General features: G+C 41.1%; 1 protein-coding gene across 1 annotated transcript in view; it reads left to right on the top strand.

The window, feature by feature from the left end:
- Window positions 1-26,918, top strand: part of SMARCD3 (SWI/SNF related BAF chromatin remodeling complex subunit D3) — a 57,622-nt gene that overhangs the window by 5,570 nt on the left and 25,134 nt on the right. Inside the window, exons 2-4 of the mRNA XM_005149844.4 lie at window positions 6,168-6,385; window positions 9,484-9,526; window positions 25,437-25,559. Coding sequence (XP_005149901.1) covers window positions 6,168-6,385; window positions 9,484-9,526; window positions 25,437-25,559 — 384 coding nt within the window. The remainder of the gene's footprint in view (window positions 1-6,167; window positions 6,386-9,483; window positions 9,527-25,436; window positions 25,560-26,918) is intronic.

The following is a 26,918-nucleotide window of genomic DNA, read 5'->3' as shown; positions in this document are numbered from 1 at the left end:
TTGTGTAAGGAAGTCGTTGGTCCTGCCAACTGCTAATTCTTGTCCGGGAAGAGACAGCGAGCTCTTTGATCAGTCTTCTCTCTTTCCATGATATTCATGCTGTTGGAGAGCTCTGTTACTTCTCCCTTGTCAAAGCATTCCTTTTTACAGAGTGAAAAGGTGTATTCTGATAGTTTTTCACACAAAATCCATTTCATTCATTGTATCATCACCGTAATGGATGTAATCAGATCTATTAAAATGAGCAAGCTGATGGAACTCAATGGTCTATAGGACTTGTTACTTTCAGTTCCAAAGATAGTTTTGTTTTTCTTTCTTGGATGCATGCAAGTGCTTCATTTGCAGTTTGATGTCTGATTATTCTGAGCTGTGAATGGACATATATGAAACAGAAACTTCTTCTCAAATTGCAATTTCTGTAAATGTGATGGGTTTTAAGTTAGGATTTTTGTGAACATTATTTAAAGTTGAGTGGAACCTGAAACACGTGGATCTTTATTCCAAGATGTGAAAGCTTTTGGGAAATGGAGGAAGGTGAATATAGCAGACAAGCAAGAAGAATTGCAATACTGATGTTTCTGCTTACTAAATCTCTATAAGATTCATAGATTTTAAAAAGAGGATTCATATGGAGTAACATCTGCAGTTACAGAAGAGAAGCTGTCTGGGAAAGCATTTGTGCAGTCAGAAACCTGTTGCTATCGGGAAGCATCAGTCTAGTCTGAATTTCTTAGTTGTTTCAGATACTTCTAGTGACCCATTTGTACCTCCAGACAGTATCTAGCATCTCCCTTTGCTTTTGCTTATGCTCTATAGAAATCAGTAGCTACTGTAATGCCTTGGCAGGATATATTGTCTAGCCAAGGTAGCTTCTATTTTTAGTTTAAAATATATGCTGTTCGTATGCTTGGTAATTATTGTTGTTCTCAAAATCTGCCAGTTGCTCTGTTAACAAGAAGCCCATGGCTGTTCACTGGATGCCATCAGAGTCCTGTGTAGTACAAACATGGATAAAGTCTGAGTCTTTCAGAAGAAGAAATTGCTGTAGGTGCAGCTCAGTGCTATATGGCATTGCAGTGACTTCCTGATGTCTGTTCAGTCTCTTTCTAAGGATCTTGTAGGTGGTTTTGCTTTTCTTTTCTAGACACTTTCACCTGTCAGTTCTCCAGGTTATTTTCCTCCACCTGGTATGTCCAGACAGGAACCTTTCTTTTTTCTGCTTCAGCATTTTGTTCACTATGTTGTTGATATTCCTGGAGAAAATGATGCGTGAATAGACTGTACAACTAGTTAAAGTTGTGAAGTAGGTATGCATTTATTCAGCACTGAGGTGCATGGGGATAGCTCCTCCAAAGCATGCACACCTCAGGGTTGTTCTCCCTTTATATTTATTCTCTTAAGGTATACATAGACATGAGGTTGTTCAATCCACCTATACATATTTAGTATCTATCCCCGCTTCGTATTATAATGAGCTGGAAGGTCCTTTGCACCTGTGCAGTGCCCCTTCTGGTCATGGGCAGGGGTCTCAGGATGAAGTAAATGAGTCTTCCTCTTGTGAGTAGGGGTCTTCAAGATGAAGTAAATGAGTCTTCCTCTTCTTAAACTACACTTTTTAACCTCCAGACATGGCCTTAGGGTTTGGTCGGCGCCCAGTCTGCTTCTCCCTGGCTTCTCAGTAGGACCAAACACCTGTGCTTTTGTCATGGCCTTAAATTTGGTCGGCGCCCAGTCTGCCTCTCCCTGGCTTCTCAGTAGAACCAATCATCTGCTTTTGTCCCTTGTCAGTAGAACTAGCATCTGCTCCTCTCCCTCCAGCAGTAATCAATGCCTTGGCAAGATGGCAATGGCAGGTACTTAGGACAGACAATACTTTTGTTTAAGCAAAGGAATTCCTTTAACCCCCTTGTACAATTTCTCTGTATTACCCCCCTGTACATTGGTTACCCCTGTATCAAAAAGACTGCAGCAGAAATACATAGAAAAGCACCACTCCAGTGCTGTCTCATTTCTGCCACCAGGGAGGAGAACTTCACTTTCAGAAAGCCAAAGTGGAAAGGAACTGTCATCTGATGTGATAGAAGGTTCAGGCAGGGAAGAAAGTAGAAAAGCCATATGTGTGGCTTTGGAAACTGGGCAGTGGAAGGTAGTGACTGACACTTGGCAGCAGTTGTTGTGAAGGTGGCATGCTTGTGACACTGACAGTGTGCTTAGTTTTGGAAGGGTGTAGTCAGGGGCAGTGGTGGACTGTGTACAGTAATGCAGGCAGTCAGCAGAACTCTTGGGGACCAGTATGCAAGCATAAAATATTGGTTGTGTGCCTTTCACAGAATCATAGAATGGTTAGGGTTGGAAGGGACCTTGAAGATCATCTAGTTCCAACCCCCGGCTCTCTCTCTAAGTGCTGTACTCTTTGTCCTTGCTCTGCAGGCAGCTCTGCTCTACTCTTCATCTTCTCAGAGCTGTGAGAGTGGTCCCTTCAGCAGGGGACATACTGTCATCTTCGTCATTTCCTATGGCACACAGTGGTTTTGCCCTCTGTCTATTAAAGTGTTTGAAGTACTGCAAAGTGTATGTATATGAAGTCAATGCAGGAAAAAAGTGGTTAGGTCTGTGGGTGAGAACAGTTGGGTCAGGTAGAGGTGTCTAGTGTAAATGATTTCCTAGGAAGAAGGATGTGTCAGTGCTGTTTTGCACTGCAGCCTTTACCATGGAAGATACTTGTTCAGGACAGATTGCATCCCTCTGAGAAGAGGGAAGAGACAGATCCTAACCCCTAGATAGGTGCACCTCCAAGATTTCTTTCAAAAGACATAATGGTAGTGAAGTACTCTTTTGTATGAAGACTTTTTTTTTAATGTCAGTATTGTGAAAAATTCAGTGTGTTATCTGTAACTGCCTTGTCTTGCACGTGTGTTTGAGAGAAAAATAAGCTTTTAGGCATGTAAGGGACTGCTTGTGTGTTCTCCTTTTACAAGTTTGCATAGAGAAAGCATTTTTGTATCTTGGAAGTCTGGTGGGCTTGCAGCAGGGAGATGGCAGTTGTGCAGTAAGTTATATTTCTTCAGTGGGTGATATTGGAGATGGGAACATGAGAAAGGAAATCGAATATGCTTTTACTAGAACAGTCTAATTTTTCTCAGTTTTGTCATTTCTCTGTACTTTTCCTATTTTGATGTGTGACAAAGGGAACTGAAGGAAGTTCAAAGACCTCAGACTTAGACTGAGGGTAGGCCTGGCATGCTGACCTTGTTCTCCAGGCCTTAAGGTGTCCTTCATAGTAGCAGGAAAGCAGGCCTGCAGTCTCACCCTTGTGGCCAGACAGTCTCCATGAGGGATGAACATGAGATGGGAGTGCTCAGGATCATGTCTCTCCTGAATGACTGTCAAATGTGCCCAGCTGATTGACAGGCAACAGCAGGCCCAGTGGTCTGCTCTTTGCTGGAAGAAGGCCAGAAGGTGTAGGCTGACAGATAGCAGAGAAGATGTTAAGTACAAGCTTAAGTGAGAAGCGTTTTCTGGGCCATTTGTTCCTGCTGACTCTGCCTGGGTCAGAGGGTGGGTGTGAGTACGTGGGAACGGAGAGAGCTGCTCTGTTCCAGCAGTTTTCATAGCTCTGTGTTTATGGGAGATGTTTCCAGCTCTGCACGGAGCCTCAGCTTTGCCTTTTTGCTGCTTCCTTCTGCTTCTCTGCTCAGTGGCCAGACCCACAACTGGCTTCATACATAAATACTTGCTGAATTCACCTGCTTGGTTCCCTGTGCTGGTCTGTCTCCTACCTCAGCCTTCTTCTTTCCATACCGATTGTAGCCGTTGGTTCTTTGCTCATCATTCCCCTTCTTCATGCATATGAGTGCAAAGAATGTTGAAGACTTGTGATGATCAGGGAGGGCACTGAGCTGGTACTTTGGGGACTGCAGTGCATTTGGGTGGTTAATTTGGAGGTGCAGGTCCAAATTATGTTTAGAATAATATGTAATTGCATATTATAATTACATATTTACAAATTATAAAAGGATTATCTAAAGATTAAATAAACTATTTAAAAAAAATTATTTTATTTATTAGTGGTGCAGAGACCTTTTTTTTCTCATCTCCCAGTGGACTGTCCTGCATACCCACCATCATGCAAGCACCTCCCTTTGGAGACCACAGGTGTACTTCTCCCCAGTACTTTTTCTTGCCTTTAGCTGTTGATAACTTAGTGAAGTTTCTGAGCCAAATATGTTTTCCATGTCATTAGCACCTCTTTGGAAAGGGGTTTCACAGGCTGACTACCCGCTGTGAGGCAGACTATCCTCTTTTGGCTGTCTGAGAGCCTGACTCCTCCTAACCAACTTTGATGATGGAACTTCATTATTCTGGAAGGGGCAGTGAACAGTCAATCCCCAACTGCCATCTCCAGGCCACTCATGATTTTGCAGAGCTCTAGTAAATGCCCCCCTCAGATTACCTCTTTCGTGATGGAAAATCATAGTGTATTTATTTTCAGTTACTTGGATGCAGTTCCATATTTTAATAGTTTCTGTGCCATTCTTTGTTGTTTTTCCAGTTTTACTATACTAGTACCTGCAGAAACCAGAACTGCATGCAGCATTCATCATGTGGGCAAATTATGGACCGTGGCACAGTGATGTTCTCTGTTCCCTTCCTTGTAATTTCTTTTGTTTAATGGCTTTTTTTTTTTACCTCTAGTAAGCAGTAAACTGTTGGGTTTTTTTTTTTCCCTGGACATATCTGTTTAACATCATGCTTCTGCTGGGCTACAGTCAGCTCAGAGCCCATTGTTTTGTATATGATGGCTGGATTACTTTTCCCCCATGTTATTCACTTCATTATGTATTGAAATCCATTTTCATCTTCCTTTTTAACGTTCATTCTGTCTCATAAAAGTCCTTCTGCAGTTCTTTGAAGCTGGCCTTCATCCTTGCCAGTTTGAATAACTTAACATTATCAGCAATTTTTTTCACTTCCTTGCTTTTTTTTTCTCTCTTATTTTTTCCTTCTTTTTTTTTCTAATCCCTGCCTTCTTCCCCTCCCAGGTTGCTTATGAATATGCTGAAAAGCGTGAGTCCCAGCAACACACACTGCATGTGCCTTCCTTTTCTTTTCAGAAACAATTACTTTACCTCATTTGTCCATAATGGATGCTACTTCCTCTTGGTTCCCTGAAAAGACTTTGTAGAGGGACTTCACTTTCAAAAGACTTTTTTTGTGTGTGTGTGTGTAATTATCTTTATATACCAGTTTAGATGCCTATAGGCTATGTGTGCATTTCTCTGTATTTTCATATATATGTAGACAGATAATAAGCATCTTGATAATTAGAATGAAACTAAGCTATTCTTTCTGTTTTAAATTCTATTTTACAGGTGGTAATTATTTACTGGTGTTTTTCCATGATGACTACAAACTTCTAGGATTTAGAACCAAGTTTACTGTGTGTTTTGATCAGCATTAAGCTTGTGATTTGACCCTGAGTATCTCTCCAGAGCACACTGAAGTCAACATAAATGTCAGGGCTTAGAATGCCTATAGGGGCTGCTGACAAACTACCACATTCCTTTTTTTATTATTTTTATTTTAGAGGCTTGATAGAGACATCACCTTTTCTTAAAAGATGCTTGTCACTTTATGAACTTACACTGCTCTTCAGTGTAGGTGAAGGAGAGGGCTCTTAATGGAAAATGTTTTAGCATAGTGTTTCAAGGTTCACCTTTGCTTGTTACAGTCTCCCTTATGATCAAAGCAGCCTGCTAGTCAGTGCAGAATCTGAAGCGCTGTAGATGTGAGCTTGCTTGTGGCTTGATTAGCATGTGAACTGCACCAATCTGGGCTGCGTGTAGCTGCCATGGAGCTTTTTCTTCGATCTGAAGATAGAGCTTTCTTCTGTAAGCTGGCCTGGACATGTTGCTGACTACTGAGTGTTTTCCCAAGCCTAGTATTTTTCATCCTTCTTTCCTGTCTACTGTATCACTGAATGCCTCTTTACTATATCCAGGAAATACCAGTGCAGAGCTCATGTGCTCCGTGTTGCTGCTTAGTGTTTACAGGATGGTTAAAATGGGGAATGTGCTGGAGCTAGCATTTGATTAAGTACAAATGTCTTAGAAGCTGAAGAAACAGGGACCAAACTGGCTCTTCTTTCTGTTTTGCTTCCTTTCTAGCGACCTGGGATGCCATCAGGAGCTCGAATGCCCCATCAGGGGGCTCCCATGGGTCCCCCAGGTCCCCCATACGTTGGAAGCCCCTCAGTGCGACCTGGGATGCCCCAGACTGTGATGGAAACAACAAGAAAACGCACTGCACCACAGCAGGTCCAGCAACAGCAGGTGCAGCAGCAAGTGCAACAGCAGCAGCAAGCCACTCAGAACCGAACTAGGAGGTGAGTGTTCTGGAAAGAAAATATGGGAGGACAATTTGAGGAAGAAAAAAATGATCTTTTTAGCAATAGGTAGCACCTTTAAGATCAAATAAGACAGGATAGAAAATTTAGGTATTGTCTGTTTCTTAAAGCAGGAAAAACATTGTTAAATTTTACTCTCTACTTTGTGCATGATCTTGAACAAACTGACCTTTACTAATGTCTGGCTTTGCAGTTATAATTCTTTTACCTCGCAGGTTTATCGGGCTATAAACCTGGCTGTTATATTTAGCCTTTAAAGTTTATGAACAGATCTCTTCTAATACAGTACAATTACTGCATTATTTGTTATCTGGTGTGTATAGTTCCTCTAATTTCTGACTGGCTAACAAAATGGTTTGTAAACAAGACAAGTAGAAAAAATTTAATTCGTCATGTGAATACTTGTACTGTAGTTACTTAGGAGAGCGGGCATAAAACTTGCAATTGTCACAGGCATTCCTGCATATAAAGTAAAGGGATATGCATAGGAAATAATTTCATATCATTAGAGGGTTTTTTTAAAGGAACTTTCTTTTTAAAATATGCCACTTTGTACAGTGCTGAATGCATTCTCTCTTAAGTAACAGCTAATTTCTTTTTGCAACTTATTAACCTCAGCAGTCTTGAGGTCCTAGTGTGAGCCAGTTCCTGATAAATACATCAGACATCTATGTGATCTGCCTTTTGCAAAATCAGTATAGGTGTATCTATAGATTAAGACAATGTTCTGGTGGTGTTGTCATATCCAATTGTAGTTAAAACATGATTCTCTTAGCTCAGTGCTTTAGAAGCCCTGCTCTTCCTGAGTTATTTGCCTTGGGTCAGCAAGCCAGACTTGGGATTGCATATATCTGGGATGCATCTGGAAAGGACACCAATCCTGAGAGTATTAATATATTATGATTGAATAAGATTGAATACAGAAGGAATGTGTATGAGTGCAGCACATGAGCGCAGGAAATCCATGTGCATCTTGGAGGCCTTGCCCAACACTAGGCAAAATGCATGTTCCACAGCACCTCCCAGGAGGTACTTGTGGAAACTGCACAAAATAATGCCTAGCCTTCAAGTATACAGGGTAGATATAACCTGAAAAATTGCCACTGCTGGTTAATTAAGGTAAACTTTAGTCATTAACTAGTTTCCAGAGATCATTAAAGAAAAGTATTTTCTAAAAAATAGATGTCATAACTCACAGAAGGAAGTGTTCCCCCTCCCCAGTTCTCAGCTTCTGTGCTTCTCATTTGGAACCCAGCAGTGATCTCTCATGTAGTGAGTCCAGCTAATACTAGTGCTTCCTAGGTACCCAGGAATGTTTCTCTCTCTTCTGCCATGTCTTCCCCCTAGAGAATGTGTTGAATATTTCCCTGTTGTTTCCCATTGAAATTTTTCTTTTTTTTTTCTTTTTTTTTTTTCAGGCAAACTTTCCTTAGGTGAAATTCTGGGAGTGATAGACTCCTATGTTGTATGGCACAAACAGGCCAAAAAGGTGTAGTCACCCTTTCTTGGCAGGTTTGGTGGAGACCAAAATGTCATTTCTGTAATAGACTCTAGGAGAACTGGTTGAGACTCAAGTTCTTGGGGCTTTTTCGGTTTGCTTTTTAATTGCAAGCCTTTGGGGTTGTTGCATGTGTGTGCATATCCCATTTCCCTTTGGGAAGGTAGAGTTTGTTCATGCATTGCTTCCATATTCTGTGAAGTGTTGCAGTGCAGATTTGATTTTGTGAGCTGTGGAAGGTGTTGGAGGTTCACACCATATAACAGTCATACACTTTTAAAAAGGGACATTTTTCACCTACAAGGTTGGGTGTGACTGTGTGGATGAATTTTCTGCCCCTGAGGAAGGATGTAGTTTGCACCTCTGGGCACAAAGAGTTCCTCAGGCTTGGCTTATATGGGCATGGGAGAGAATCTAAGGATGTGGTATTTCAGGCCAGGCTTCTTATTAGTAAATGTAGGAAGGGAGTATGCCACAGCAATGTGTGTGGAAACAATTTTTACGTGGACATGGCTGATGACAGACTTCCTGTATAAAAACAGTAAGGAGGGGCATCCTTGTGACATGGCAGAGTGGTAGTAGGCAGTTGTTTTCTCCCAGTTGTCTGTCACAGATGGAATGATTCATTTCCTGCTTAAGATAAAGGTCTCACAAATTATAGAGGTGAAGAATAAGGCCTGAATTCCTTCTTGGCCCTGTTAAAGAGAGCTAGATGATAGGTTTGGTGGGCAGAAACAGGTTTTAGAATATGAAGAGTTCAAAAGACAATGCATTTGGCAATCATCCTGACAGAACCATTTCTTAGGCACATATACATTTGTGTCTATGTTCGCGAATACAGGGATGTTTTTAAAAGCATAGATTTGTAAATGTGCTTACATATGGGTATGGACAGATTATGTATACACACAGCAGGCACATGTATATCTTTCCACTTTTGTGTTCGTAAAGATGAAAAATGTGGAAACATAAGCACTTTTGCATATCGTCACCTTTACATATCACTCATGCAAATACATTATAATAAAACAAATGTATATATGTAGGGAAGGGCGTGTATATATGTGTGTTTTCATGCATCATATGGAATACACATACGTGTTTTCATCAGCACTCAGTTTTGGGCATGAATGAATGAATGCAAATCATCTGTTTGAACAAGTTCACATTCTGTTTACAGGCACTCAACCACTTACATGTGCATATGCATAGGTGTATCTATGCCGTTTTCACACATGCACACTGTCCTCCTACATGCTTTTTCTGCATCCACAGACAGCATGTGCACATGCACTTGCATACATTGCCGCCCGGCACCATAGAAGATGCTGTGATCAAAGAACTTGCACACTTCTTTCCAAGATGCATAACAGACAGCCCTGATTTGTTCTTAGCTAACTACCTCCCCAGGCTGCTGAGAGAAGGGGTCCTAGGTCCTGGGCATGGGTGAGACCCTTTTGCTGATGCATGCACAGCTGTGCACCAGCATGTGGAGATGTCAGGATAATTTAGCAGGTGGCCTCGTTACTCCTAGATCTGTCACCATGGTAACGTGTTTTTTTCTTTAAAAAATGTACAGTGCCAAGAGGAGGAAGATGGCTGACAAAATTCTCCCTCAGAGGGTGAGTCGCTTTCATTTCCTATTCCCTTCACAATCAGTTCAGGATCTTAGTGTAATTAGAGGGGGTTTAGAAAATACTTTCACTTTTTGTTTAAAAATCTAATTAAAAAGTAAGTAGGCAGTGGGTAAAAGTCTCGAGAGCAAGGCTGGGGCTGGAGCTGGGGGCTGGGAGTGTGGAGCACAGCCGGCCTGTGCCGGCCTCGTGCCCTGGGTTAGCCGAGCCAGCACTGCCACTTGCTGGATGGACAGTGGTGCTGGGCCGTGAACTATAGACTTGACGCTGGGGCCCTCTGGGTCTTAAGGATGTTTTTGATCAAATTTTGAGGCTGGCCAAAAGCTAGTTCAGGGCACAGCTGTGCCTGTAGGAGATGGGCTCGTTCTGAGGTCTCTCTGGCCCAATAGAGCTGCCAGGTTCTAATCTCTGTGGTTGTATCCTAGTAGGACTTCAGTGAACCCATGTAAACAACAGAGTTCAAGGGGCCTGCATTGTCCAGAGAGTTATTAATTCTCTTATCCCTGGGGATATGTCTAGCTTTTAGTGTCTGCCTATGCTTGATCCCCAGTGCTTAAATCTTCTACTTCCTTTGTAAACATCAGAATTTCTCTCTGTTCCTCTTCTCTTTCATTATTCCCAGATGTTTCCTTTCCTGTGTCCTCTTCTGTACAGTTCTCCCCAAAACTACTTGGTCCCAAAATGCAAGCTTCCTTAGTCTTCAAAACACGCAGCCTTGTCACATCCTAGACCCAGTTTCTTTAGCTTCTGGTGCTTTTTCTGGAATCAAAATCACTTCGACAGGTGTGTAGATCTCCATGTCCTTTCCAAGTCTACGTTTCCACTGCTAGTGTAAACCCAAACTTGACAGCAGCCTTCACGTTTTCTTCTGTGACATTCCGCAGGTACCTAGTGCTAGCTTTCTGAGGAGGTGAGCCCACTTTGATACACCTCATGTCATAGCATCACTTCATTTCTTGTAATTCCAGCCACCCTTTGAAAGCATAGCCTCTCATAGCTTAGCCGTTAGTTCTCTCATGCTGCTGTCTTGAAAGGACTAAGCTACAACTAAATCCAGAAGTTTGAACTACTTGCAGCCTCCGTGGTATTTGTAATGAAGCCATTCCTGCATTTCTGTATCTTGCTTGGAGTCTCTACTTTCTAAGAATGAAAACTACATTTCTTGAGCTGTCAGTTCTGTCTGTCTCACACATACTGTTTCAACAGAACACTATATGTCCTCTATGGTGAGGCTGTCGCTTTAAATATATGTCCATTTCAAGGCTCTTCTTTCCACCCCGTCCTCCCCCCCCCCCTCCCGGCTCTGTCTGGTGCCTTTCTGAGATAAAAATGTCTCTCACAGCAGAGGTAACCAAAGTTTTCTGGCAACAGAAGACTTGGGCCTCTGTTTATCAGATTCATAATAATTCTTTAATAGATAGAGCCTTATTCAAATATGTCAAAAACCTATACAGATGCTAGCACCGTTCAGGATCATGCTGTTATCAAGTCTTCTTGCCTTTCAGTATCTTTGTTGGTGTCAGTCAATAATTTTAACTGATGGAGTGATAAGGCAACACTAATTGGTAGAGTTCTGTCTGCAATGGAGTTTTTATCAGTGCAGCTGGAGTGTTGGTATCGATGGTGTGACATTGTGTTTGGATTAAGGTACTCCCTTAGGCTGCAGTCAGTGAATCAGAACCTCTTTACACTCACCATTCATGGGATGGGAAAATGCTGTGTGCATTGGTGTCCTGTCAAGTGGAAGATTTGCACTGGTGCCTGTGGAATGTGTGTGGAACACAGGGTAAAACTTCCAAGTTTCCAGAGCTACTTCTGGTGTATTTTCCAGCCAGTTAGCCTCTGTTACCCACAGACCTTTTGCAAACTCTTAGTTTGTGTTTTCTGGGAACTGTGAAGGGGAGAGGGGAAGATAATAAATAAATCTAAATCTTGCAGACCATCTTATGTAATAGTGGAAAAGGAGGTAGGTTCTTAGTGTTACTTGTGGTGACAGTGAGTTAGGCAATTGGCACAGATAACCTGCTGCTGGACTTCCAGGCTCTCTGATCAAGCCGTGCTATGGCACTGCAACGTATTCCTAGTTGGGTAGGGTTATTCAACAGCTACAGATCAGCTGTTTGACAAGGATTTAATTTTAATGGATATAATAATGTGAGAAAGTTCAACGTAGCAAACTATTGCATGTAGGAAGATAGGATTATGGAATTGCATGGGACCTCCTGACACATACAGTCTGGTTCCCTTTGTCATGGAAGCCGTTGTTGCCTCAACTTACTTAGATTCCTTACTTCTCATACTTTAGATCTGTCAGGTTTTTGTTGTTTGGTTGTTTTGTTTTTTTGTCTTTCTTGCTATGCTAAAGGCAAGTGCTTTTAGTTTACCAGGTAAGAGGAGCTCCTCATAATTCTAATCCTTGCAGTCCTTTATATCTATTCCAGGTTAAATTCACCTCTTTTGAGCCTCTTTAAATCTACCTCTCAGGATGCCAGAATCATATGCAGTAGTACAGATTACCAGTATCACCAGTGCTTGAATGCCACTAATGCATTTTTATTTCAACTAGAAATAGCTAGTAATGCAGATTGGGATAGCTTTTATTTTTTATGGCCTTGCCACATTGATACAGCATATGATCATTCTGTGATTGACTAATACTCACAAGTATTTCTGCTTTCTATTATTTGCAACTGATGAATTCCTGTATTATGGCAGGAATTATGGGTATAGACTCTGAGGAACATGATCTTGTGCTTTGTAATGCTGTATTTCATCCTGTTTCTATTATACAGTTCTCAGTTTCCTTATGTTCTCTGTACTATCCTCTGCCTTATACTGACAGTGCCACCCAAATTTGTCATTTTAAGTTTTGCTAGCATACTTCTCCTTCTTGTGCTGGAGCTATTAATGAATATATCTAAATAAAATTAGTTTCAAAAATGGTGCATGGAGTCCTTCCTGCTTAATACTTTTTTATATGCCAGTTCTTTATCACAGATTGTTCTTCCTCTGTTCCCTATTTTTCAGTCTTAAGTAGTGGTTCCCTTCAGGACTGTGTGTCAGATGCTGTACTTAAATGCAAGTTGAGTTGATCTACTGCGTATCTTTTGTCTAAAATGCAATTTTAATTAAAAGAAAGGCTCAGTTAAGCCCAGGCTGACATACCGTAGTGTAACAAAGCAGCATTTTTTATAGTATATTTAATATTAACTCCAGTTCTGTGCAGCAGGCTATACCTAACCCCGTTTTCCTTATCTCTGGATCCTTCCCTTGTTCTCAGGTCACTGAAATGCTCATTCAGTTTTGGAAAAGTTCATAGGCATCTTCGTTCATAACTGAGGACCTAGATCTCTGGAGCTGACGTGGCCTGTGTGACCCAAGTCTAGCAATTGTGCCTCAAGTCAACCTCAGGCCACAAACTGTCTGTAGAGAACCACGACTGCATTTCAGGCTTAGCCTCCTTTTTCTCCAGGCTTTGTTTCCTCATTACTTCTGGTCAGTGTCTTATTTTCTTTTAGTTCTGAGTCATTACATTTTTTCACTGTTCTGTTTCTTCAGCTTCCTTGCCTACCCATTCTGATGCAAGAATCTCAGCTGAAAATCATTCTGAGTTCATAGCTGTGTTTCTGCTTTTCCTCATTTAACTTGCTGAGTGGAGTGCAACTTTGAAGCAGCAAGCTGCTTCTCCTTAAATAGCATGCCTGTCACTTAATATTGGCTACTATTCTTCTTACTGGGCCCCAAATTCCCGTGAGGACTTTTTGTCTAGCTGTGCTGACAGGTTTTTGTACAGCTGTCCTCTCCTTTTCATCCTCTCTACTTCATTCTCCTTTACACAAATAGTCAGCTCCTGCTGCCATTCACAGACCACCATATGAGATTCTCTGCACAGATCCCATGCCATAATAGTTGTCCTGTTGGTTTTTGGTCACTAAATGGCTGTTGCCCACCTCTTTCTTCATCTGAGCCAATTAGAGTTGAGGAACACCTGGATTTGCTGTTCACTCATAAGAAAACAATAGTTAGGAATGTGATGATCAGTGGCAGCCGTGAATGCAGCAACAAGTTCAAGATCTTGAAGGGGATGAAGGAAGAGGCTAGTGAAATACAGACTCTGGACTTCAGACAAGCAGAGCTTGGCTTATTCGGGGAACTGGTAGGTATGATTCCATGGGAAGCAGCTCCAAAGGGCACAGTGGCTTATAAAAGCTTGCAGGTCTTTACAGACTCTCCAAGCACAAGAGCAGTCTGTCTTGATATGCAGGAAAATGAGCAGATTTATGAGGAGCCCAGCTTAACTAAGCAGGGAGATCATGATGGAGGTCCCAACATCAAAAGGCAGTATATAAGAGATGGAAGCAGGGATAGGCTACAAAAGACAAATTTAGAAATTTTACCTGGACATACAGTATCGGGAAAGTCAAAGCTCAGCTGGAGCTGAGATTTCCAAGAGATGTCAAAGGCACCAAGAAAAGCTTCTTTTGTTACACTTGTAATAAAAGGCTGACCATGGAAAATGTGTGCCCGATGCTGAGTGGTGTGGGTGATACAGTGACAACAGAGACATGTTAAGTCTGAGGTACTCAAAATTGCCTTTGTCTCAGTGTGCACTAACAATGTCTTCCATACCTCTGTGATCCTTGAACATGTTCAAGAGGAACAGCCAGCAAAATGGACAGGGATTGAGCCAGGGATTACTGGAGAAAAAGTCTCCAAGTAACTAGAAAAAAGAAGTCATTGCACCCATCTTCGCAAAAGGCTGAAAGATCAGTTCCAGGAACTGCAGCCAATTGGCCCTCACTTTGGTCTCTGGGAAAATGACAAAGCAGCTGCTCTTTGAAACACACTTCTGAACATGTAAAGGAGAAAGAACATAATGGGGAACAATGAGCATGGATTTACTGAGGGTGAATCATGCTTGACGAACCTGATCACATCTTCTGATAAAATGACTGGGTCTGTAAGCAAGAGGTAGCAGTGGATATAATTTACCTTGGCTTTAGCAAATTTTTCAGCACTGTCTCCCATAACAGTCTTGTATCCAAGCCAACTTGGTCTGGATGCATGGACAGCCATCTGGCTGGATAATTTGGCTTAAAGGGTGGTGGCTAATGTGTTGTGCTCTGCTGGGAAGACAGTGCCAGGCTGTGGGGCTTCTATCCTGGCAGCAGTTAAGTTTAGCGTTTTTATCAATGACATGGAGGAAGCAGGGGAGTACTTGCTTATAAAAGTTGCAGATGACATCAAATCATGGAGTACAGGGGAACTGGATAATATGCCTGGGGACAGGCTGCCACTTAGGGGCAGCTGGAATGAACTGATGGAACTTCATGAAATTCAGCAAGATCAGATGCATTGTTCTTCCTTGGGAAAGTAGGGGGCACTAAGCATTTGCTGGTGCTGTCTGGCTGGGAGCAGCACTGCTGGAAAGGCCTTGGAGGCCCTGGTGGACAATGAGCTGAGCGTGCACAAGAAGTGTGCCCTGGCAGCAAAAATGACTAACAGCATCCTGGGCTGTATAAACGGGAGCACAGCGAAGAGATTGAAGGACTTGATTACCACAGTACTTGGTAGCTCACAGCTGGAGCACTGTGCTTAGTTTTAAACATTAAAAAACGTTGGCAGACTGGACTGACTTCAGTGAAGGGTTGTCATTTAGGTCAGAGGGCTGGTTCAGCATGTGAGGAGAGATTGAGAAAACTGTCCTTGTTCAGCTGGAGGAAGGGTTTCTCTGAGGGGATCTAACAGCAACTTTCCAGCTCCTAACAGAGGATGGTCAAGAAGATGGAGGCAAGCTTTTCAAGATGGAGGATGGCAGGAGAATGACAGCCATCAAGTATAAGTTGAAACAGGACAGGAGCTGGCTATATGTATGGAGAAACTTTTTCACAAGAGGACAATCAAGCACTGGAACCCAGAGAAGTTGTGGGATCTTTCAAACCACAACATAACTTCATTGTTGTCACTTCTTCGAGCAGAAAGTTGGACTGGAGACCTCCCAACATCCGTCAAGCTGGTGTCTGTGATCCAGCTGCTGTTCCATAGAGCATCTCTAGCAGAAGTCTGCAGAAAAGTTGCTTTTGTATGCCATCTGACTCCCTGCTCTGCAGTTGATGCTTTCCAAGATGATTGCCTTTGTAGTCACATCTCCCATTGTTTCTTTGGACTGCATGCCTTAGAGGTTTGGCGGGGTCATAGATGCTGCCCAGCCACTGAACATAAAGGAGCTACTGAATTGCTGTTACTAGAACTCTTGAGAGTAACTCATAAGGAAGCCTCATAATCCTAATTCATAGATGTAACTTATAGCCTTCTTTTATGTAATTAAACATTCAAATATAAACAATATGGAGTTTAGGTGCTTAGATGTATTGCTTCTATCTGCCCACTTTAGTCAGTGCTCATAACTGAGTACCAAGAGTGGCTGGTGAAAAACTTGTTTACGAGTGGCTTGTAGTGTTGCAGGATCTTTGTAGATTTGAATGGTATCTGCATGTGGCTGTAAAATTCAGAATGGCACATGTTTTGATTGTTTTTGTCATGTTACTGGATTGTATCATCGGCTCTGTGGTAGCCAGTCAGAAATCTTCCCTGCAACACTCTCTCTTAGGGATCAAGACTTGCAAGGTAGCACAACGTTAGAATTTCTAAGGAGTGTCAGCCCTTACCTATCCTTCTTTGACTAACATAGAAGCCTTAACAGTAGATTTTGTCAATAAGCTATAGGCTAACGTTTCTTAGCAGGAAAACTGTCCAGTCGTTGGCAGTTCAGACTTCGGTCATTGTCACCTGTGAAAATGCTGGCTTTGAAATACTCTTTTTGATGTATCTAGGTTGTGTGCATCTGCTGTAGGTAGCAAAAAAAATTGGCCCAAGAATTGGGCTTGTCAGGCTTGAGGAGCAAGAGCCTTGTCTTCTGTTACCTCTCTCAAAGATGGAAATTACAAGCTAGCCTAATTCTAAGGAAATAGCCAAAGCTCTGTCTATTAGTGTCTGATGGTTTAGGATTTTTTATTGAAGAAAAAAAAAAAAAAGGGCTAGTTGCTGAAACTGTTTTGTTTGTCTCTGCTCAGGTACTGAAGAATTCAATTGTTCCTACGTGAAATGGATCTCATTTATTTTTTTTTTTTTTCTGGGACCTGTAATGATAGCCAACTTTTACTTGGAAAGAAACATCAATCTGAAGGGCACACTCTTATGTATCTGGTTTTTGTTGTTGGTTGGTTGGTTTTTTTTGAGGTGTGGGGTTTTTTTTTGGGGGGGATTTATTATCTTTAGTTTAAACTAAAGTTATGCAGGTCACAGCATGGTGTCTGTCTGCTACATACAATCTACCTGATCAAGAAGGATACAAAGCCTTTCTTAGACATCTGGAAGAAGCCCCATGGTTGCAGGCCCTCATTCTCATGGGGAAGCTTTTACTACCCTGACTTCTGCTGTGAGGGCAGCAGCACCAGGCACAAACACTACAGGAGATTCCTGGATTGGATTTAGGACCATTTCTTGACACAGGCAGTCAGCAAGCCAACAAGACGAGATGCTCTGCTGGACCTGTTACAAAGAAGGAGGAACTGGTTGGGGATATGAAGGTCGTGGATGACAAAAGGGCTCAGAGAAGCTGGCTGAACTTCCAAGGACAACCTCTTCAAAGAAAAGGGGAATGATCAGAGCAGAATACAGAAAGTTGAGCAGGCCTGGCAGGAGGCCAGCAGAGTCAAGCAGGGAATTCCAGATTGGCTTCAAATGCAAAAAAGGAGTGCATGGAGGTGTGAGCAGGACTGGCCTACCCAGCAGGAACAGTACAATGGTGCTCAAGCATGCAAGTCTGAAATTAGGGAAGTCAAAGCTCAGTTGGAATGGAACATAGGAATGGATGTGACGGACAGCAAGAAAGCCTTCTGCAAGTGGATCAGCAGCAGAAGGAAGACTAAAGAAAACCCACATCTTGGTCTGGTTCTGCTGCTCATATCAAAAAGCCATGGAAAAGGCCAAGGCACTCAGTGTTGTCTTTGCCTCTCTTACTCATGGTATGCCCTGTCCCCAGGCCTCCCAGGTCCCTGAGCCTGCATCAGAGTCAGAGCATGGCTGTTCAGAGGGACAGGCTGCAGAAACAGGAGGGCAGTTCAACATGTGAAGTACAACACAGGCAAACAGAGAGTTCTGCTCCTGGATCAGAATAACTCCATGCAGTGGTACAGGTGGACATCAGCTGGGTAGAAAGCAGTTTTGCAGGAGAGGACCTGAGGGTCCTCATAGAGAATGAATCTGTGAGGTAAGCCAGCTGTGACAAAAGCCAACTGCAAAATGGGCTGTATTAGCACAAGTGTTGTCATCAAGTTGAGGAAAGAAGCTATTCTTTGTTATGCCACTCTTGTGAAACTGTGTCTGGACTTGTGGGCAGAGGACCACAGAGACGTGATAGCCTATCAGGCTGGATAGGTGTGAGGCTTGCAGAGGACCACCAGGATGCCAGGGGCTGAAGCACATGCCTGCCAAGAGAAGCTGCAAGAGCTGGGTTTGTCCAGCCTTGATAAGAGAAGGTGAAAGGGTTGGTTGACTGCTGGTGAGTGTCACTGCTGTGTGGGATGATGGAGAAAAGGCAGAGCCAGCCTCCTCTTGGAGGTGCACAGCAGTAGGATGCACAACAAAATATTCTAACAGGCTGCCAAAAGATGCTGTGGGATGTCCATCCTTGGTTAGAGACATTCAGAGCCTGACTGGACAAGGCCCTGAGTCACCTGATATAATTTGAACCTGGTTTACACAACAACTGGTCTGCAGGACTTCAGAGGTCTTTCTGATCCAAATTATTTGGGGATTCCTAAGGCTTAAGCGGTTGTCCCACCACATAATGGCTTTGCCAGATACTCTGAATCCTTTGTGTGTTTGAGGACTCTTCATCAACACAACTTCAGAAGTTCAAGTGGATAGTTGCTAGCATGTGGTTGACTTTGGTGTTTGTCTTTTGTTGGAGAGAGCTGTGGTAGTTTCATCTGATGCGCCTTGACTAGCAAAGAAGTGCTGGCTGCCTTGACACTGAGAATTTGTGAAGATCAAGAAAGGCTGAACTGCATATAGACCTTTTTCTACTGTACAGGAGTATTCCTATCAGGGCTCCACCTGAAGAGACTCAAATTCTTTCACAATTCAGTATCCTACAATGTTAAGTTTATGGTGGAATGGTTTATACTGTTTTCGGCAGGAAAGATTACAAATATAGTCATGCTGGATGTCAATGAGGCCAACACAGATCTATTTCCTAGGTTTGCTGGTGGCCACACTTCACCTGGGGAAGCTAATGAAACTCAAAAACCACCTTTAGAAAACTTTCTGTGCCAAAAAAAACATTTCCTAGCTCCTATGTTTTCTGATGGCAGAAGTCACAGAAATTATTACTATGTTTATTTTTCAAAACAGAGGAAGCAAGAACTAACATGTTTGCTATGTGAGAATACTGGAGATCTATGTTTTGTAGTCAGTTTCTGTAGTGTTAAGAGCATGGGAGATGGCTTTGTTCTTTCCAGAAAAGGGAAATGTCACATCTGTTTCTGTTTATCTGTCTGCTTCTGGTTGTGTCAATGGCAATGAGAGAAACTCAAGGAAACCTCTGTCTCCAGCTTAAGGTCAGGTTTTCTATCACTGACAAGATTTTTTTTTTCTGTCATTTGCTATCAGTATTCTTGTCTGTTCTTTGTGGTCTGCATACTTGTATATCAGCTCCTTATAGCTGTATGAAGAAGTGTATTTAATTTTACTAGAGAGTGGCAAGCCTTCTTATATAAGACTTTGGAAAGAAAGAACACATATTCGATCTTCCAGGAGAAGACTAAAAGTACTAATTTGTTTTGAGTGCCATGCAACTAGTCTGATGCTATCATGAGGACTTACTGCTACTTTGGTTTGTTTTTGTTTAACTTTTACATGACTCTTGTAAGTAAGAGTGCATGTACTTAAAATCACTAGTAACAAAATACTCCCTGCAGTGATTGTCACATTTTTTCAATATCTGGTTACTCTTATTCCTAAGAACTTTCGCTTTATTTCTAGTGTGAGCTAAATTAACTGGCTTCATGACACCTTGTATTATAAAGGGTGTTTTTCTGTCTGCTAATCATCTCAGTAGCTTTTCTCAGAATTTTCTTGAGCTTGTCAGTAGATTTCTTCACTTGTGACTCTAGTGGTTTTTTAGTGATTACGTTACTGCCAAGCATGGCAGTAATTATAGAATCCTTACTTGTGCTCTGTGTCTTCCTGCTTATGTATGCAAGAACTGCACTGGCCACTTTAGGCTACAGTGGTGTTCTGGGCTATTGTTTCTTCTACAATTTCCTATTGTTCTGGGCTATTGTTTCCTACCCTACCATTTCCTAAGTTCTTGTAAGTGAAAGCAGTGAAAGGCCCTGTGCTGTAGCTGTGTCCTACATCCTTTGCTTCTAGGTTGTTTTTTTTGTTTGTTTGCTTTGGGTTTCTTTTTGTATTTTGTTTGTATTCAGTTATTTGTATTGTTTTCTTCCTCCCAGATCACCGTGGTATGGATGCATACCCCTGTCCTTTTCTTTATTTCTGATTTCCCTATCCTGTGTCACTTGTAGGTTCTGTTTGTTACGTTCAGGTTAAATTAGAAGAGTCCCAGAACCCTTCCTCTTCTTTATACCTTGCATCTTTGTCTGTTTGCTGCTGCTCATGCAGATGACTTCATTAACTTATCCATAGTGAGTTTCAGTCACTTTCATCAGTAGCCATGGTCTCATTAGTACCACCAATACACAGAAATTACTTGCTTCATTGTGCATTCTTTTGTGGTTGTTCAGTATTGCAGCTCAGCTGCCAGCATGCAGCTCCCTCAGCAAACTTGGAAAAAGTCTTTTCTGAAGTGTCCTACAGTCTTTTCAGGTTGTGATTAACTAAAAATTTTACAGCTTTTAATGCATTTATGTCTCTTGTCCACTTCTGGATCATTTTAATAAAAGTGCCAAGTCAAAGTAGATGAAAGATGTAAGGTTTTGTGTATTGCTTGGCCACAAGGAAAATGGTGTCTTTATGCCTTTTTTTCAGCTTTCTTGGGCAGCACATGGCCAGTGTTTGCTTTTTATCTGTATGTCACTGGGAATTCCTCAAAAGGTTCTTGTGAAAGATTGTATCCCTAAGGACCACTTGAAAGTCTAAAATATCTGTTTTATTTTTTTCCATTATTTCTGGCATCTGTAAGGAATGGATGAGACATGATTTTCTTGCAGGAGTGATACAGCTAGGTCTCTTGATATTTGGAAGACTAAATTTGGAATTCACATGATGCTTTTTAGTACTCTTCCAGCCACAGTAGTAATTAGCTTGGAATGGACACATGAGATCAGTTTTGACATAATGTGTATCTTTCTCTATAGCCTTGGAAACTGAAGCAGAATTGTTTTTTTGGTGTACTTGAAAGAGTTTAGTCTAGATTTCAATGTCCATGACTCTGTATTTCATAACTAAGAAATGTTAATGACATTCAGCTTAAGACATTGTAGGGAAATCAGAGTTAAGGTGTCTAAATCATGCTTGTCTTTTATCTGCATATAACAAGCTTGTCTGTCCTGGTTCCACATTTCTTCTTTGCTTTAGTTCAAAATACAACTTCCTGGTTTTGTTCCGATAACTCCATGACTATAAACAGGTAAATATTTTATCTCATGAAACTCTTTGCTAATATTTATTTGATAATGAGATAATCAGAATGAGGGTAACATTCTAAATAAATTTACAAATGCAACATTCCCCATCACAATCGCATTATTACGATGATGATGGTTTTGATGGGGTTAAGTGAGGGATAGGACTAGGAGTTAATGGGATGTCAAAGTAAAAAGAGAAGGAAGAAATTTTTGAATTAGAACACAATTTTTTTGGGGATTGGGAAGTGAGGACTGGGCATTCTGCCTCTGTGCTAAGGATCGCTGCATTAGGTGACTGCTGTAGGTGCAGAGGAGAAGGGGAGAATGCAGTTCTGTTGTTTACACTATATTTTTCTTATGTTCTCTTCTCTGCTTGACAGCTGCCAAGTCCAGTTAGGGATCACTCACAGCCATTCTACTTCTTGGTGACAGGCAGACAGCAAAATACAAATTCAGAGTTGGGGAATCTCTCTTCCCTTCTGGAAGATTTCCTGCTCTCTAGATGAGGAACGATCTTTTTGTTCCCTGCCTGGGCTTCTCTTGCTCTCTCTGTTAAGTTCTACATTGTTTGAGAAGATCCTTATACTGCTACCTCAGTGAAGACATCTGAGCACTTTGATGCCATATGCAGCTTTGTAAAAAATTAAACTTGTTCAGCAAGCCTGCCTTCTTCTGAGGAGATCACAGCATTCTTTGATAACAGAAATTGTGTTGATACTGTTGGATTTCTTCAAGCCATTTGATCTGTTATCAACGAGGTCTTAATTAAAAATCTTACAGCATAAGTAAGACTATCAGTTACCTTAAATTAAAAAGTCCCTCATTGTCAATTTGGAGACACATCAGTGAATGGGTCATTTCCAGTGCTGCTGCCCTCAAAACGGATGTCAGTGTGGTTAAAGTTTTCTCATGAGAATGAGGGCCTGCAATCATGGGGCTTCTTCCAGATGTCTCAGAAGGGCTTTGTCTCCTTCTTGATCAGGTGGTTTGTAGGAGGTGCCCTGCTCCAGTGCAACTCTCAGCATTTGGATGAAGCCTTACCTAGTGTGACAGCCTTCCCAGCTGTCATACTGTGCCATTCATAGACATTATCCCGTGATACTTTTAATATTCCCGAAATGAAATGTTGCAGCTGTTCTCTGGTTTCTGTTTGATAAGCCTTGCACATTTGTTTGCAGGCACATGTGGTGGGGCCTCTTACATTGTGCTGCTTTTACAAGGAAATGGTGAGAGCGTCTCCCATCCTGCTATTCCCTGCACATTGTCCTCAGTGCCCCCACTTAGAATTTTTCCATTCTTTTGTTGCAATCAATAAATAATCCATGGAAATCAAGGATAAAGGTGCATAATTTAATATGTTCTTCTTGATTTTTAAGTTTTTGAAACATTTGCATTTTCGCAATTGGAAAAAAAAGAACCCCTGACCTCTAGAAAGACATTATCTTACTAATGTTAATAATAATCTATTCCAGTTATCCATATAATTCTAACCTAAGGTTTAACATACATGCTTCAAAACTCAGATGATGGGATACTGCTACTAGGTGCTTATTGTAGTTTCTTGAAATAGATGTAGGCCAGAATAGAGAATTGAGATCTTGAAATACTCCCTACGCATTCATAGTTAGAACTTTTTAGAAGATAGGTGGCTTTAATGGAACTATGAACTATGTTAGGGCAAACTATGCAACAGGAAGGAATTAGGCAGATTCTTATCACATAAACACCAAGATAAGTGGGGTTTGCTTACTTATGAAGAAGACTGAAAAAAATAATTATGTACTGCTGGCTGGAGTGTAAGAGTACCTTTATCTTTTTAAGCTAAGTTGTACCAGAAACTAAGAAAATTCTCTATTGCGACGCAATATTTTTAGGGCTCCCCTTCAATTTTCCTATCAGTCTTGAGGGAAATTGGGAAAGAGTGTGGAATGGTAACGTTATCATGCCTCCAAAAGATTATTCAAATTGTAGTGTGAGAAAGCAAAAGACTGTAAGAGCAGCCCAAACTAGCCTGGATGGATGTTTGATCTAGCCCAGTATCCTGTCTTCACTGTGATCATATCACATACCTACAGAAGAATACAAACACAGGTAAATGCAGTTCTTCTCCCCTGTACTCTTCCAAACTGCAGCCATTTGCAGTTCAAGAAATTATGTGCAGTATTATCTTTGTTGTATTTTTGCTTTCTTAACATCTTGTAATTTTTAATATCCAGTTTTGTTATAGTTTTGAATACCCTTTCACTTTCATGGGGTAAGATGTCAAAGTGTGAAATAGAAATATTTATTGATGATTACTGCTGTTTCTACAAACTTCTTAGAAATTTCATTAGATGTTGGGTCCAGTATCCTGCAAACTAGCTGGAAAGCTATGACAGCTGTAGTATATGCTTAATCTTGAGGGCTGTGTAGGCCAGCAACCTGCTTCATCATGTGCCTAGGAGTTCATGAACTGAAGCTAATTTTTTAGGTTCAGAATTTTTAATTGACTGTAGTACAGCATGGTTAATTACCTCTATGCAGAAGGAACTGAGGAATCTTGTCTTTTGTGTGTGACAGGATAAAAGCATTGGGGTATTTTGTTGGGTCCAAGGATTTGTATTCTGTGTGAGGAGGGAGTATTGCCTGTCTTTATTCTGCAAGCTGTCTGGCAACTCCTTGATGTTTCCAGGGCAATGCTTGCTCTTTATGCTTCACTCTTAAAAATGTTCATGTTCTTTTATTATTTTGCTGATACTAAGACTTTGTGAAAGGATACAAGCAGTTAAAAAGACAGAGGTTAGCTAAAGCTGAAGAGTTTTTGGCTCCATGGTTTCTCCTTCTCCAAAGTGTCAGTCCTGCTGTAAATAGAGCATCTCAAGCAAACAAACAAACAAATGAGGTTGAAAGAGGCATTTGTTTGATAGTATTGATCAGTCTAAATACAGGAGAGAAGAACTACTCCTCTTCAGGATGGAGAAGAAAAGTATTAAGGAAAATGTATGAGCAGGATGAAGAAGGTCCCTAAGGAATGCCTTCTGACTGCTGCTCCAACTATGCAAGAAGATGGCATCAAATGAAGCTAACAGATGGCAGGTTCAAAATGAGCAAAAGGAGGTACTTCTTTGCATATAGGTTCTGGAATGCCATGCCTCAGGCCGGTGTAGGTACTAAAGGGCAACAGCTTTCAAATGCTGTCAGAGACACAATGCTAGGATAGATGACAGCTGGGATGACCTTGTGCAATAGTTCTTGTGTCCTTGCAGAAGAGGGTGAGCAGGTGTATGCATGGTGTCTCTTGCATAGGTGTTTGCGTCTTAGATTAAAACTGTCGACTTCTGATTCTAAAGCAGAACAGGAATATGAACTACCTTTTAATTCCTGTATAACAGAAGTATTGTAAAAGTTAAATATTTTAGTTATATAGGTAAAAGCTAGAGTGAATATTGTAGAAATAAACAAGGCAGTCCAGTAGATTTATTATAATTAGTGACAGTTCCTTTCTTTTATGGTTTGCCTGCATGACTTACTCCCAATTAAGAACAGACTCTTTAATATAAGGGTGTACTTGCTCATTTCCAAGCTCAGATCATTAAGTCTTCCACATAACCTACTTCATATCACCTCCTCTGCTAACTTCTTTGGAAAAGGGGAAATAGAAATGGGGTTTGTTAATTGAACTAATGTAGTTTAACTAGTGTCTTGAAATATCAGTAAAAGTTGGCAAGATTCTAAGATGACACCTTATAGCTGGTCATGTTGAAACTTTGATGTGAAGTTCAATTTCATCTCAGCCAAGAAGATGTGTTGACTAAAGGGCAGTTTTTACTTATGATGGATAGCACTTGTTTTTAAAAAGTCAACATGAATGTGCGCCCTTTATTTTTAGTCTAGAGAGAACCAATACTTTTTTAGTTTAAACAGGACAAATTTACTGTGCTTTGCTTTGCTAACAACAGTGGCTCCCAGGCTGCCTGTAGCTAAACCTCACTTGAAAAAAAAACCCCAACCAAAGATCCATGATTCAGACCTTGTGGATTCAGCGTGGGTCTTCCAGAATTCCTTAGCTTTAGTTCTGTGCTCCAGCTTTACAGTCATATGCTTCTACTGTGCCACTGAGACCTGCCCCACTAATGGGGAATTACTTTAGGGGTAATTCCTTCTGAGCACATCTGTCTAAGGTCTGGGAAGGTGTAGGTATTACTGCTCTAGAACATAGTAGATTCTTATTTCTAGTGCTTGGATATTCCTTGCTTCCTTCTCAGATCCGGGAGCTGGTTCCTGAGTCCCAAGCCTACATGGATCTGTTGGCCTTTGAACGCAAACTAGACCAGACCATTATGCGGAAGCGTGTGGATATTCAGGAGGCGCTGAAGAGACCAATGAAGGTATGTAATGAAAACTATATACCTTAAGTTAGGGTGAAAAAAATAATCCTTGTATTAAATGGCAGATTGATCTTCCCAGTAAAAGTCCTGTTAACAGGTCAGACAAAGCTCCTAAGAATAAGCAGCTAGGGACCAGCATGCATAGAAAAGTGGTGGGGAAAATTCTGTGGATATTACCAGCTCTGTCTTCTGAAAGGTTTTAATAAGGAGAAGAATAGCTTCTGGATAAATAAACACTGGCTTTGGAACTTTTTATTAGAATGATTAAAAAGAAAGTAAGAGATTAGAGGGATGTGCTAAAGAGATGGGTTAAATTTCCTATTAGAACTTAGTCATAAGCTAAACTTGTGAAATAATAAAACGTATAATGGGAAGAATGACTTACAAGAAAATTATTAAAGCTCCTGCAAAAATGTACACATTCTCATAGTCTGTATAAGGATGATTTATGTAAGAAAAGAATGGATGGCATTTTCTGCAATTCCTATTAGATTGAGCCCAGCACTTCACCATACATAATACCTTGCTGAAATGATCTTTTCCTAAGTTTTCTGTGTCTATTCAACTGAATCACAGAAAAGTTTAGGTAGGTGGAAACAGGAAGTCATCTCATTCAACCTCCTGCTCAAAACAGGGTTGTCAAGGCCTTGTGGAATTTTGAAAATCTTTATAGATGGAGGTTTCACAGCCTCTTCAGGCAACCTGTTCCAATGTTTGGCCACTTTCATTGTGAAGAATTTCTTTTCATTTCTGTGACTGTATTGAATGCTCATACTCATTCATATAGTAAGTCCTGTAGTATGAATAGTTTTGTAGCTGCATGCCTATTGTGAAGTAAAGCTGTCATTTTTGTCTGTACCAGAGTAATGGGTATCAGCCCAACTAAGATCAAGATTCCATTCTGTTTGTCACTGTACAGGTATGTGTTAAGGTGTGGAAGGCTTTTACCTCTGATGTTTTTCCAGTTCATACACATGAAACAGAAAAAAAATCTGAAAGAATTAAGTTCCCTTAACATATCTACTTATAGATAGAAAGTGAAGTGTGGATGCTTTAAATCACAAGTTTGTAGTCAAAAAGTGTTGTATATAGTAGATTGGACTGACTCTTGGAATAATTTGCCTTAGCTTCTTAATGTCTGTGCAACACCATTATTTTAAACTAGCTAAGAACTTGGCCGTGTTTGAAAGTAATTGAAGACTTAGACTTGCATTCATAAATCTGCAGAAAGAAGTTTATTCTGTTGCAAACTCTTTAACTAGGGAGTTGACCAGTACATGAGGTTCCAGCTCTGAATATCCAAGATGTCCAGGGCCTTGTAACGGGGAAGAGTCAGGAGGCACAGCACTCTACAGAAAC

The sequence above is a fragment of the Melopsittacus undulatus genome, chromosome 1 (assembly GCF_012275295.1).
Source record: "Melopsittacus undulatus isolate bMelUnd1 chromosome 1, bMelUnd1.mat.Z, whole genome shotgun sequence".
NCBI lineage: Eukaryota > Metazoa > Chordata > Aves > Psittaciformes > Psittaculidae > Melopsittacus > Melopsittacus undulatus.
Note: the sequence above shows the minus strand (reverse complement) of the source record. Positions and strands in the feature narration are given on the sequence as shown.